This window comes from Procambarus clarkii, chromosome 31, assembly GCF_040958095.1.
Source record: "Procambarus clarkii isolate CNS0578487 chromosome 31, FALCON_Pclarkii_2.0, whole genome shotgun sequence".
NCBI lineage: Eukaryota > Metazoa > Arthropoda > Malacostraca > Decapoda > Cambaridae > Procambarus > Procambarus clarkii.
The window spans coordinates 22413951-22429062 of record NC_091180.1 but is presented as its reverse complement, the minus strand read 5'-3'; the positions used below and the strand labels follow the sequence as shown (position 1 = coordinate 22429062).

General features: G+C 40.3%; 1 protein-coding gene across 7 annotated transcripts in view; it reads right to left on the bottom strand.

The window, feature by feature from the left end:
• LOC123758727 (uncharacterized) overlaps positions 1 to 15112 on the bottom strand; it is a 152617-nt gene that overhangs the window by 13498 nt on the left and 124007 nt on the right. For all 7 annotated transcript variants that reach the window (XM_045743316.2, XM_045743317.2, XM_045743319.2 and 4 more), the window contains exon 15: positions 12906 to 14139. In XM_045743316.2, coding sequence (XP_045599272.1) covers positions 12906 to 14139 — 1234 coding nt within the window. The remainder of the gene's footprint in view (positions 1 to 12905; positions 14140 to 15112) is intronic.

The following is a 15112-nucleotide window of genomic DNA, read 5'->3' as shown; positions in this document are numbered from 1 at the left end:
CCCAACCATCCTTTTATATCTCTGTGGCTCGATCATAGAAACTGAGTAAATTTATTACACAAGATCTTACAGATCGAAAACCATACTGATGGTCTGATATTATATAGTTTGTATTCAGGTGTTCTACCCATTAGTTTCAATAATTTTTTCTAATATTTTGACTTATTACACTTGTCAATGATACAGGTCTATAAGTGAAGGGGTCTTCCCTGCCACCACTTTTGTAGACTGGAACTATGTTAGCCTTTTTCCACATTTCTGCTACGACCCTTATACACAGGGATGCCTGAAAAATCAGGTGAAGTGGAATGCTGAGCTCAGGTGCACATTCTCTCAGAACCCATGGTGAAACTCCATCTAGTCCAACTGCTTTGTTCTTACTTAGCTCCTTGAGCATATTTCCACTTTGTCTCTAGACACCTCTGTGTGTTCTATGTTATTCACTTGAATTCTTATTGTGTCTGGTTCTCTGAAGATTTCATTTTGTACAAACACACTTTGGAACTTTTCGTTTAATGTTTCACACATTTCATTTTCATTTTCCGTGAATCTGTTTCCCATTTTTAACCTCTGGATATTATCCTTTACCTGCAATTTGTTGTTTATGAATTTGAAGAATAGGCCTGGTTCTGTTTTACATTTGTCCGCAATCCCTTTTTCAAAATTTCTTTCTGCCTCTCTCCTTACTGTTGTGTCGTTGTTTCTCGCATCTTTGCTTCGCTGGTATGCTTAACAATAGTTATATAATTACCCAAAGGGGGTAATTATATGACTATTGTGCCCATGTCCAATACAATCCTTTATGGCACCACAATATGTAAGTGCTGAAATTTCAAGCAGAAATGTAAAGGCATTCTCTAGATACTAATCGAGAGGCTGGGATTTAACAAAAGAATTTGTTTATTGACGAGTTTTAATCCCTATAGGAATTGATTTATATTCCAAAAACTGGAATTTTATTATTATATACTCTTAACACTTTGCACGGCCAGGCGTGCGCATCCCAGCGCACCCCAAGGTGGGCCTGGCGTTTCTCAGGAGTGCACACCCATACTAAAATGTGTATTCTCTTTCCTGTGTTCTGACCTCAATTTCCGTGCTACATCATTCATTTTGGTATCAAATTGTTCACAAACTAATGGTGCACATTGTAAAATTAGTCACATAATAATCAAACAATAAATGGAATTTTAAGAAATATTTTAATCTTGGACGTTCTTTAATAAATATTTTAATCTTGGACGTTCTTTAATAAATATTTTAATTTTGGACGCTCGGTACTTTATAATCAATAAAGTGATCTGACCTCAATTGTTGTGCTACATCATTCATTTCTGTTAAATTGTTCGTAATCTAAAGGCGCACATTTTAAAACTAGTCCCATAACAATCGAACAATAAATGTAATTTTAACAAATACTGTACTGTATTTTAATTTTGGATAAAAAATGCGTCTCCGCTGGACATCCTCAGAGTTAATTATGGATGCAATATCTGTCGTCGAGAGCTGAAAGTGTTAATACTGTACTTTTATTTTCACAATTTTGCTTTTGAATAGAACATACAATGCATCCTCCAAAATTAGGACTAATTGGTTCCAAACTCATTACAAACTTTCAAATCCTTTGCATTCTATATTATTGTCAACAACTTTTTGTATGTTTTCATGCCATTAATAATAGAACATATTTGCATGTTTGCACACATACATGCAGGCAATATACTGCTTTAGGTTTCTGGGAAAGGAAAAGCACCGAGATGAAATGGACAATTGTTGGGAACCACAAACCTGCTAGCTTTTCAACATTCCCCATAAACCAACTACTGACAATTTCCAAAAATTCAGCCCACTTTAGTTGCCTAATACCTGGGTACCCATTTACTACTAGATGAACAGCGGCATCAGGTAAAAGGAAATGTGTCCAAACATCTCTGTCTTGCTGTGGAAATCGAACCTAGGACCTTTTGGCTGTGAACTGACTATCTATATTAAAAAAAAAATTTACTTACCTTTTCATAGAATAGCCTTATATTTAACCTGTGCTCAATCTAACAAAAACTTAAGCTATTGCCTTTTTCTCTCAATCTTTGCCAGTACAACTCTCTTTCTCCTGGCAATGCCCTCTAAAATCTGTCTAGTATTTTCTCCTTTCTTTGTGATAAAAAGTGTTAGTGCCAACAACAAACTCATCTGCCAGCCTCCATACTCTTTGACCATAATAAATTTTGTATATAGCCTCTTTGTTCATGTTAAGATAAATCTTCGTCCTTCTGGGGCCTGACAGCTGAGTGGACAGCTCTTCGGATTCGTAGTCCTGAGGTTCCGGGTTCAATCCCCGATGGAAGGCAGAAACAAATGGGCAGTTTTTTCACCCTGATGCTCCTGTTCACCTAGCAATAAATAGGTACTTGGGAGTTAGACAGCTGCTACATGCCGCTTCCTGGGGGTGTGTAAGAAAAGGATGCCTGGTCGAGGACCGGGTCGCGGGGACGCTAAGCCCCAAAATCATCTCAAGATAACCCTCCTAGCTGGTTTAGCCTGACTACTCTTGCTGGCAGTATCATACCTATTCACAAATAATGAACTATAAAAAAATGGCAAAAATTCTTGAGTGATGAGGTAACGGCATGATGTATCCAGACCCTGTGAAATATCACAGGGTCAGGATACATCAGTTGGTTGTACTGCGCCCTAAACAGTAAAAGCATTAAATACACAAATTACAACTTTTAAATTACAGGTATTCATAATACAAAACAAAATAAGTAAAGTTCAATACAGCAAAACATTTCTAGAGGGAAAAAAACCAGCGTTGAATGTAATAAAACACCATTTTCTCTGTGAGCTACGCAGGCTTCCTGGAGCTATTGGACTAATATATGCTTTATTAGTCTGGGGCTTCAGTCAATAGAGTTCTGCCTAATGGGGACCACTAGCCAGAACATGGCCCCCTCAGAGAGGCGCAGGGATCAATGGCCCTAGGAATCCAAATACTAGGGGGTTTTCCCATTTGCCATCGAACGGGGTTAGGCACCCAAAAAGGTAGGCATCTCAAAACAAACTGCACATGGTAGGAAATTGCAAAAAACCCAAGCGGCTCATGTACTGGCTCAGGCAGTACATGAGCAGGTCAGAGGTGAAACAAAGTACGAGAAAGCTTATGGAATGGGGGTGGAAGTGATATCCACCTCGAATGCAAGCTGGAGTGGCCTGCCAGCACTGCACGATAGGAGGTGACAGTATTGGGCATAAGATGATAGTCCTGAAAGAGCCAAGAAAGAAAGGACAAGACAACCCGAACAGAATTAGAAGACAACTGACGAAGAGAGGGGAAATGGTGAAAAGAACGCCAAGAGACTAACTACATACAGTGTACTGTCGCTGAGACAAAGACCTCAGGTGAGACACCACCAATGAATCCACCGGATCACCATATAAGTGGTTATACACTCGCATTAAAAAAAGTAGATGCAAAGTGCAGAGGAGTAGTTCGAACCAGTCACATACCAGGCTGGCCCAATCTACTGGAAGAGGCAGAGCTGCAGAAAACACCCCGGGTTTGGACACCGAGCAAGCAGTGCCTGAAACCAAGGCCGGTCCGGCCATCATGGGGCACAAGGATGACTCTCCCGTGGTAAGACTCCAACGGAGCCAGAACCTGAAGCAACAGCTGGACCAGGAGAAAAAAGTACAGGTAACCCCACCTCGACCAGTCCTGCTAAAAAGCGTCCACCACAATGACTCTCGCAGTCGAGGAAGGGCGCCAAATGTATCGGGAGATGCTGGGACCATGCAGATGTGAAGGGGGTCCACCTCCGGGGGCCCGTACATCCGGCAGAGCCAACCGATGGAATTGGCGTCAACCGTCCATTCCATGGACAGGGGAATGAACCGTGACAGGCCATCCACCAGGACACTGGACACACTCCGGATGTGAGCTGCACGGAGAGCTAAACCCCGAGAATTCAGTAGACGAGTCACCCGAAGCGACCAGCCCTAAAGAGCTAAGGACCAAAGAGAAACCCCCGCAGTTCAGACAATAAACCACTGGAGCGCAGTCGAAATGGAGCCATATCGTAGAGTCTAGAGCAACCTGAACCCTCCGCAGTGAAAGCCATACCGCTGCAAACTCCTGCACCATGCTGTGAGCCCGACGGAAGGACGGAGCCCACCACCTCTGGCCAGCCTGGTGAGCACTGGTCACAAAGCCAGAGAGACGAGGCGTCTGAACACAACAAGCGAGGGCTCTAGGAAGTGCTAAGGCACAGAACACCGAAAAACCCTGAAGAGGAAACTGGCGACACAGCAACCAATCCAAAGCCCATGGGGGTCGAACCCAACAGTCATGAGAGAGGTGAAAAGGACGCTCCCAAAAGAACCAGAACAGGCTCTGAAGTTAGACCCAACCCGGCGGGTAAACCAGCACGGCGAAGTTCAGAATCCTGCAGAACTGCTCAAGCAACTGCCGAGTGACCCGGGAACCAAAAATATCTTAAGTAGACTGAATAGTCAAACCAGGCAGACCTCCTCCATACAAAAAAACAGAAAAAGAAAAGAAACCCCCATAAAAGTACAACAACAACAGGAAGAACAGGAAACACAGCTGCTATAGGTATGTGTGCTGCACATTACCAATGTACCCCAACCAGCAACAGCACCACCATCTCCTACCAAGGGCCAAACAAAGGCCACGAAACCCTAGCTGGCCTCAAGGGTAGGATAAATGTTAATTAAGCAACAGGAATCCTCTAATGGAAGTGAAGGCCCAAAGATTCTAGGGAAGGCATCCCTAGAACCCAAGGGTAGTACTTACAGGACACTTAGGGAAGGCAGCCCTAAGCTCAATCAGCTTAGGGCAGTACACTACGTTTCTCCTGGTTGAGAGGTAGGGCGCAAAAGTCTGGGGGTACGAGGGTCCGGGGGCGCGAGGGTCTGGGGCTTCCCCTCCCCCTCCCGGGAGAGGGAGCACGGACAAGTGGCAATGAATGACATTTGCTTGTTTCCTTTGTTTTCATTCGGGGAGTTCTGTTTCTCTGTTCGGTCTTGGGTTGTTTGCAATTTCCTACCATGTGGAATTTGTTTCGAGATGCCTACCTTTATGAGTGCCTAACCCCGGTCAATGGCAGATGGAATACCCCCCAAATACAAGGGGGTTTTCCTAGGGCCATTGCTCCCTGTACCTCTCTGAGAGGGGCCATGTTCTGGCTAGTGGTCCCCAGTAGGCAGAACTCCATTGAAGCCCCAGACTAATATAGTGTATATCAGTCCAATAGCTCCAATGGCTCCAATAGAACCAATAACAATAGTTCTGTGGGGAGCCCCTTTGGCTCCCCTCAGAAAAACCAGTTGAATGAAATGAAATGTCTCTTTCTGGTGGGTACGTACTTGATTGCTTCATGTTGCCAGCTACTTGGATAGCTGCACCCAATTCAATACATGCCAAGGCCCCTTGCAAGTCACTGTAAGCCTATCAGGAACTGACAGCCAAAACTGGACCCCTCTATATAAGTGTAAGGAGCAGGGGATACTGATCACCAAGAAAAGACCACCAGAAAGGTGGGGAGACAAAACAAATAGCAAGGTAAACACAACATAGAAATCAAGACATGAGACATCAAACCAGGTGAGGCACCCAGTTGTAAACCAGGTGACTTGTTAATTACACCTGCCCATTGCCAGCTGGCTGCATGCCTAGCTTGTTGATCCTTCAATTAAACACCTCAGTCATTTAGCAATGAAGATGATAACTGAAGCCTTGAAACTGGAAGAGAGGATTGAAGGAGATACCAAGAACCCAGCAGAAAGGCATTTCATTATATTCAACGCTGATTTTCTGGGGGCTCCTAAAGTGGTTCCTTGTTGCTAGTCTCCATGGAGAACAAAAGAAAATGACAAACCAGAGCCAGAGGAGAGCTACAGAAAGGAACTCCTGTGTATGTTATATACAGAATATGTTATCTGTGTTATCTATTCCATGAAATAGAGGGAATACAGAGAAAATATATAGATGAATGTATGTAGAACATACATAGACACGATAAAGCATTTAAATTACTGGGATCGTCTCCAAGTTCTCCAAATGTACTCCCTAGAAAGGAGACAACAGAGGTATCAATAGATTTGGGACAGCATACCAGTACTGGAGTGAACGATATGGAAGGAAATGCAGAACAGAATCAGTGAAGAACAGAGGTGCCATAGAGACACAATCAGATAACACTGCATGAACATCAGAGGTCCACTGCTGTTCAACATACTCCCGTGAGCATAAGAAATATTGCTAGAACAAATGTGGACGTCTTCAAGAGAAAATTGAACAGTTTTCTTCGAGAAGTTCCAGCCCATACGTGCTGTGGTGGATAGGTGGGCCTGCGGGCCCACACGACGGCCTGTTGGCCCAAGCTCTCTCAAGTTAAGTCCCGAGCTGAGTTTGGGGAATAGAACAACTCCCAGAACCCATCCAGGTATGAGGGAATCAGCAGCATGTTAATTTACCCAAAGACACACAAGCCCAGTGTGTACAAGGCAAGTTCACAAGGTACCAGGCCACTAGAATTCTGTTGGACTGCAAAAACTATTGAGCCTGAATATCTAAACAGAGTACATTTGAAAATACAGCGGACAGAGTGGCAAACTTAGGAACATCCCAGGCTTGAGGGTTGACCACAGGTTTGTTAAACCTGATTATATTATGGATGACCCAAGACAAATGGGCCCTGGAAAGAGAGACCAGAGATGCTGAATCCACAAACAGAGCATCTCCCCACACACTACTAGTGACAGAAGTAACAGCAGTCCCTGTGCCTCAGTGGTAAAGCACTTGCCCGGCTCTTCGCGAGCACTTTGGCCTGGGTTCGTATCCTGGCTGGGGAGGATTGACTGGGGTGCCAATCCTTAACTGCAGGTGTAGGGTTTGGTGACATTTATTTTCACCACTTCACTAGGAAAGGCAACCAGAAAGTCAGCAAGTGAAAACAAACCACTGATGGCTTCAAAAGAGACAAAAGCTGTGAAGTTCAACTAAAGAACTCCCTCCAACTACATAAACAAACTCTAATTCTCTTGGAACTAGCATGGGCTCGTTTGTCCACTTTACCCACTTATTTGGAGAAACAGGAGAGCTAGCTCATCCCCAGCCGGTGTATCAGCCCTCAATTCTAGAGCATACAAAGGAATCCAGATATCCATTTATCTGCACAAAGAAATAACACCATTGAGACCAGAAAGCATGGTAGGATGTGCAAAATAAACCTACTGAAAAGCAGAGGAGCAATAGACATACTCAAGCAACATCAAAGGCCCAAGACTTTTCAACATCCCCCCTTTCCCCACACACACATGGGGATTAACTGGTTGACCACTTGCAGTGTTCAAAAGAGAACTTGACAAACTTTCAAAGGATACCTGACCAACCAATCAACCAACTGTGAAGCAAACATTAAGTGGCAAGAAGCTATATCAAACAGCCTGGCTGATCAAACCACCAACCAGGAGGCCTGGTCAGAGGATGGGAGCGAGGATATTGATGCTTGGAATCACTGAGAGGCTGGTCTCTGGCCACCGGTAGGCTTTCTGTGACTCGCAACGGTCTGATGTGACATGAAACATGTAGAGCTATCCTGGTGGTTAGCTACAGGGAGCCACCGAGGAAGCCCTCCCACAATAGGAAAATAAATACAAATGTTGATTAAATATATTGAATATCTATAAGCCATTTGTGCATGATGACAAACAAATGAGGTGCTAAATTGCCACGAGGTGCTAAACTACCACAAGAGAGGTGCTAAGCCACCACAAAATACGTGCTAAATTACTATGTCAACGTTAATCAGCTTAAACACAGACATGCACAACAGAGGCACGACACATATATAGAGGTGGCGGCTACATCACATCCAAGCTTTAGCTAACTAAATAATGTATACTGTATCAACATTCTGCTAGTATCTTACCTCCAGTCAACATGACAGACTTAAAAGACTTTCTATTCATATCTAACTATTTTTCTAAAAATTGATTCCTTCTTAACTATCCATAATTATTTTAAAAGGAATTTAATAATTTGTACCTATATCTAATTGAAATCCTTGAAGGCTTTGAGTTGCATGAAAATTGCCTTCTCATCACAGCCTTAAAAGTAATATCCAGTGCCTATTGGGCAGGAATACATTTTCAGTTGGGACAATACATTGGCACACAATTTTTCAAATGGTGCCTGCAGGGACATCACAGGTGCTAAGGAGTCACTGGCAACATTCAATTAAGTGCAGAATGACCAACAGATATCCCTTAACTAAGGACAACCTTCTAAATTCTAATGTGAGTGTTTCTGGAGGGCCAAACATTGGAACCTTTTTCTTAACCGCACGGAGATAGCGCCACACTATTAAGCACTTATGATTCATTAAAAGACAACTACGGGGGGACAAGAGGCCAAAACCTGGCCCCGAAAGAGTTTCTTTGTATATTTTAATCTATCACTTCCAAAGAAAATCCTTGTACAGTACATATATATTTCTGTTAATTTTAAGAACTACACATGGTGGACAGGTCATGAGAAATTTTCAGTGTAACGCAAGGATTTATAATGAAAGAACAACATTCAGCAACCAGCTGCATCTAATAGCCTGGTTAACCAGATCACATTTAAGGAAGCCTGGTCAGAGACTGGGCCATGGGCACGTTGATACCCCAAACCACCACAAAGAAACTACAAGGTTGTAAGTAATGGAATGATCTGACCAGAAATAGTTAATGACTAATCTAAAATTACAAGAGGATTAAGTGGACAGCAAAGTGGCATTAAAGTTTAATGACTGTCACGATACTACACCCAGTCTTCACAAAAACGATTTTATTACAGCTAGGAGAGGCAATGTTGGGAAAAATTATTAAGACCTATCTTAGTGTCTACGAATCAGTAATCAAATCAAATCAATAGGTCTATATGCATTAACTTGCTACTGTATACTAGTACAGTGGATCTTTTGTAAAATGTGATATAACAGTTATATTCCTGGAAAATATGTAAGAAATTTATTTTGTGTACTATGTATTTTTTCAAGGAATGGAGTATTAACAATATTTAACTGATGCATATTCCAATACAGGTCTCATGTTTGCTATGAGCATTTCAGAATAGAAAATAATGTTTGCAAATAACATCTGCAGTAATATTAGTCAATAGTGTCTTTTGAAAGATATAAATAATAAAATGTGTGGAACTTTAAAATGCTCAAATATATTCGTGTCTAAATATAAGATGCGCACTATATTATTTGCTTAGAACAATAAAACATACTATTTTTGCTGTATTACTCTGTATGCACACTTTATACATGATTATTCACATTTTCATGCATGATTACAAATCACTATGCAGTTCTGGTGAGTGTGATAATCTCATAACATATTACAGTATCAAGAGATCAGCCTTAGCTCTGCATATTTTTTGCGAAATTGTAACTTTACGCATTAAATATAAAATAGTTTGTTCGCATTTGTAATGTTTTACCATGGTATTTTCAAGTGCAATTATGCAATGGGCTATCAATAGTGTTATTTGTATCACAGAACATGAAGATCATAAGTATGCATAGATATACTGTATTCGTATCACTAAGATGTGCACTATATGTTTAGAACAATAAATCATACTATTTTTGCTGGTATTACCCTGTATAGACACTATATATATCATTATACAGTATACATTTTTATGCACGATTACAAACCACTACACAAACCTGGTGAGTGTGATAGCTTCATAACGTGTTATAAAATGTTCAGCTTAGTTCTGCATGTTCTGCATGAAATTAACTTCACTCATTGAATATACTGTACTAGTACAATATTTTCTTCATATTTCTAATGTTTTACCATGATATTTGCAAGTGCAAAGATGCAATGGGCTGTCAATAATGTTGCATGTATCACAGAACATGTGTATGCTGTAAATCATAGGTATGCACAGATATATTCATGTCACTAAGATGCACACTATATTATTTGCAGAGAACACTAAAACATACCATTTTTTTGTGGTTATTACACTATATACACGTCATATATACACTGGTAATTACTGCATCTACATTTGTATGCACTATAACGAACCAATAAGGCGTTCTGGTGGGTTGGTAATGAAATTCAAGCACAAAATGGTACCTCACACACTACTGGCAGATGATGCAACCTGCTGTAGCAAAATTTCTAACGGTACACTATGCACATCACTAACTCTAGCCATACACACTACTATTTAGTGTGAATCTGGTAACTGCTATTATTATTATTATTATATTTGGGGTCACTAAATCATGAATATGAATAATTTTCCAGAAGCTTATTTTCTAAATAAACATGGTCACATTTCATGAGGTGTAGCTGCACAAAACCATGTTGTGTGCTGTGAATGTCTGCCTTGTGCTGTGAACAACATAAACAGAGTAGTGTTTACTGATACTTTATCTGAACCTTGTACATAGTCTTTATACCAATCAGGATCATCTGTGACACTATCATTGGAAAATAACTGCCATTTGTTTTTTCCTTCATAATTAAGTGATGTTATAACACAAGCAATACAGCAGTGCGGTGACCTCCTACATTATGAGCTACCCACAGTCACCCTCTCAATAATGAGACCCCTCACACCCTCAAGAGTGTCTACAATTTTTTCCAAGATGGCATCTGTTTATTAGACACCTGAGGAAGTAAATGCGAGTCTTGTGTATATGGGGGGGGGGGGGATGATTGGATTTTAAGTCTAAGGCGGTACTTTAAATCATCCCTGTTTGACTCGCGCAGTGTGGTCAGATATGTTCTGATCATCCCTGTTTGACATGCACAGCTGAATGGTTAATAACTTCCTCCCTGGTAACCACTGGTCAACTTGTCCAACTTACCACCTACACGGATTTATTCAGCTATAGGTATAATATCAAGTTCTTTTCTAGTATATACAGGGACAGTGCATGTTTAAAATGCCAAACTATTCATTTCTTTGTCATTATCAGTTGCCTGACCTGTCTCAATTTTCAAAAGCCCAGTCTTTTCTCTCTTTAACATATCTGAAGAAAAAACTAGTATCTGTTTTTGCCTGCCCTGCTATATGTACTTTATAATTTTATTTAGTTTTTTCTGATGCAATTTTTGACATTCCTTGTTAGTTTGACAAAATGATGCTCTACACAGACTTCGCCACATGTTAGACAGTAACGTACCACGAGCGACTGGTTGACTGTATGGTCCATAGTACATTTGGATCTTGCCATTTGAGAGTAACTTTCCTGATCACCTATCTGACTTCAGCATTTTGCCTATTGAAGTTCATTAAATATTTTAAACTCTTAGTCTCATCAGTCTCCGGAGTTGGAGTCCCTAGGGCAGTTCGTTGTTGCCTTCAACCTCGTTCTGACAGTTCCTGCAATGGTGCTGGAACCAATCGTATTGGCGTTTGCCTTTCCATTGGAGACTTTCGGCGCCGTGGAGAGTGGGGACTGCTGCATGGGTGACAGCTTCTCCCCCGTATCAACCCACCCTGGCTTTGCACCATGGAGAGGCCCCTCCAGACTGACAACCAGAGCACAACTCCATAGACTGATGGATGCCTACTACTAGTCTCCCACCAATGGGACTTAGCTTTTAGATTAAACTGTTTTCTTCTATTCCCTGTTTTTACTCATTCCCATTTATTCACTACTGCATTCTCATCAATTCCTTATTTGTGTAATTCTTGTTTCCAAGACCATAATTTTCCCTGTTAATGGTTTAAAAACTTTCATATATCACTTATTACTATTGGCTACTCATTCATCACCTCCAGTACACTGCTTAGTACTTTTCTAAAATCTGATCTTTTCAATATTCTAGGTGAATTTGTCATTTTCTATTAAATGATTCAGCTGTTCCATTAGTCTGTCTCCAATAACCCTGTTCTCCAGTCACCTATTTGTTGCACAAATAGGTGACTGGAGAGTCACCTATTTGTGAGTGCTACAGTGTTTCTTGGCAGTGCTACAGTGTTTCTTGGCAACAACTGCAGTTGCACAGCTCTGTAAGCACAATGTGCCATACTTAATCATACTCATCTTGGTCCTACCTGCCTTGCATTTAAAACCAACATTATTTTCATTAAAATTTTGTCTATATGTTTCCTGAAGTTCCATTACACAATAGTTTACTTGCTTTCTAGTGCTTAATGCCAGTAGAACCCCCCTTTATCATGATGTTCATTTTACTGGATTCTCACAGCATCTGCCCGTAGAAATTTGTGGTTCAACACACCCATTAATTGCAGCATGTCCCATAAATGGGGTTAAACACCCCACCCCCCTCCATTATCTGTGAAGGCTCAGCAATTTACCAGCAGCGGACACTTATTTATACCAAAAATTTAGTTTCCCACATAAACATTGGTACATTCCTATTAAAACATCATAACAGGTCTTTTTACCACATGTGTTTTAAATAAATATCAAAATGAAACAATTTGCCAAAAAGTTACATCTCAATCTTTGATGAGATTATGATTTTCAGTTACCCCAAGGAGATCCTGGGGTAACAAATGGTCCAGATAATAATCAATGTTGAACTGTATATTACTTGGACTCTGTGAATGTCATTTCATTCACTTAAATTTCCATTACCAGGTATCTACCTATTCCCCTGTATGTGAGTGAGTTTGTGAACTAGTGTGTGTATGTATGTGAATATTATTTTTGGAAATTCTGATTAAACCACACTGTTTTTACAGTAAATAAAACTGACTGATTATTCTGGCAAGTCAGTCTAAACATGGACCTCACTTTCAATGCAGCATCTGTGGATGATTTATTAATAACAAATTAAAAAATTCTATATAATAAATTAATACAAGTTTGAAACTAAAATGTTCTACTTACCCATCTTCCTCCTCTTTATCCACTTCTTCCTCTTGATCTTTCTCTTCCTCCTGCTCGTGTTCAATGGTGGATCCACTCGACACATTGGTCCTGAGTCCTGCTGCAGCTCCCTCTAAGTGTCGACTAGGTCGGGGTTTCTTGGGTCTCAGATTAAACGGCTCGGGCTGTTCTTCAATACGCTTTGATTTCCTAATCCTCGTGGTGTCTTCTTGTACCTCGTCATGTCTTGCTTCCTTATCTAATTCTTCTCTTCTTCTGGTTATTCTGTCCCCTTCCTCGTTCTTCTTGAGCCTCTTACTCCGAGAACTGAGACAATCTTCTGCCTCTTGTAACTTTAGTCTCGCACTTCTACATCTATTGTTTATCTCTGGTGTTCTCTCTTCCTCATCTTCAATCTCAGAGTGTTTCCTTCTCCTGACCTCCCTGCTACTGCTACTGTTCCTACTAGAATTAATTTGACCTTTGTTTCTGAGCCTGTGAGACCTTTCCGATTCCTCTGTGTGCAACTCTTGAGGTTCTTTTCGTTGATCCCCTCCACCTGGATCTTGTTTTCTTCTTGTTCGTGATGATTCCCTCGAGTTTGTTGTAGACTTTTCTTCTGCTTCATGTAATTCAATTTTTCTTCTGTTTTCTTCCTCTTTTTCTTCAGCTTCTGCTTTTCTTCTACTTCTTCTGGTTGAGGGTTCCTTGTTTTCTTCTTCACTTTCTTCAGCTTCTACTTTTCTTCTCCTTCTAGCAGAGGGTTCCCTACGAGTCTCCTTTTCGCATTCGTTAACTTCTGTTCTTCTTATTCTAGGTGGCGTTTCCTTGTGACAATCTTCTTCGCCCTCTTCAACATCTGCTTTTCTTTTCTTAACTGATGAATCTCTTCGATTTTCATCTTCGCATTCTCCAGGTTCTGATCTTTTTCTACTTCTTGAAAAATGTTCCTTATGACTCTCCTCATTTTCTTCAGGATCTATTCTTCTTCTACTTCTTGTCAAGCTTTCCCTTCGGTTCTCTTCCTCTTTCTCCTCAGTTTCTGCTTTTCTTCTACTTCGTGTTGAGGAAGTTTCCCTCCTACTCTTTGGTAATGAAACTGAGCTGCGCTCTTCCTTAGCAACAACACGGGTGTCATTATTACACTCTACATAGTTCACCCACGAGCTTGATGTTACTCTCCTAGAATTTCTTAGGGATGGAATGGCTTCCACTGGGCTAGTTCTTTTGTTGTTCATCAGATCATTAGCCAACTCTGACAGAGGGATGATATAATTAGTTAAGTCATTAGATAAAGTATTTGAAACAAAATAAGAAGAAAAATTATTTCACCAAGTCTAAATTATGAAGTTGAGGCCGAAACAAAATGATCCTGATAGAGAAAAGCCTTGCTATAAATTCTTACATGGTATTCATTATAAAAAGACACAGAGTTTTAAAATATATATCATTATATTGACATAGCTTTTTACATAATGTTCATATATATACAAGTGTATTGTCACATTGTCACAAGTGTATTATATAGTTTATTTCTAGTTTTATGTGGGGGATCTTTTCCAGAAACCTTACATAAAAATAAGTAAGGTAGATTGTTTATACAGACTATTAAAGGTGATCTCGTTGGATATTTATTGTCAGAATAACAAGTTGCAAGACATCAGAAAATTAAAACTTGTCAGAATAAAAACAAAATTCATAGAATCTTTCGAAAACAAGCCTAATGGCATTCTCACTCCCAAACAAAAATGTTGTGATCAAGACTGTCTGTAAGGTAATTTTTTAACCATTTTTAACAAATATTTAAGAAGATATGATGTACATATTCATTCTTATAACATTTGCAGGACACCTATTAAGCTTTATTTTTTAAATCAAAATAAATTCCAGAAAGTATAAGGTTGCTAGCCACAACATAATATGTTTCTTTGTTTATCGGTGAAATAAAACATATTTCCAATATTGTTTTGGAAAACTTTGAATTGAAAGAGAATTATAACTATGGATGACACTAACTTGTCTGTAGATTCAAATCATATCGAGATATTTACTCCAAGAGATCACCCGTCAAGCACACAACGAAACTACGACGTTGCCAGACTACTATGAACCATTATGTTGCTGGAAGTTGCTGGACCACTATGACATGGCCTTAAATGTCATGGAAGATAAGCAAAACGCTGGTGTAATTTACACAGATTTTGCAAAAACCTTCGACAAATGTGACC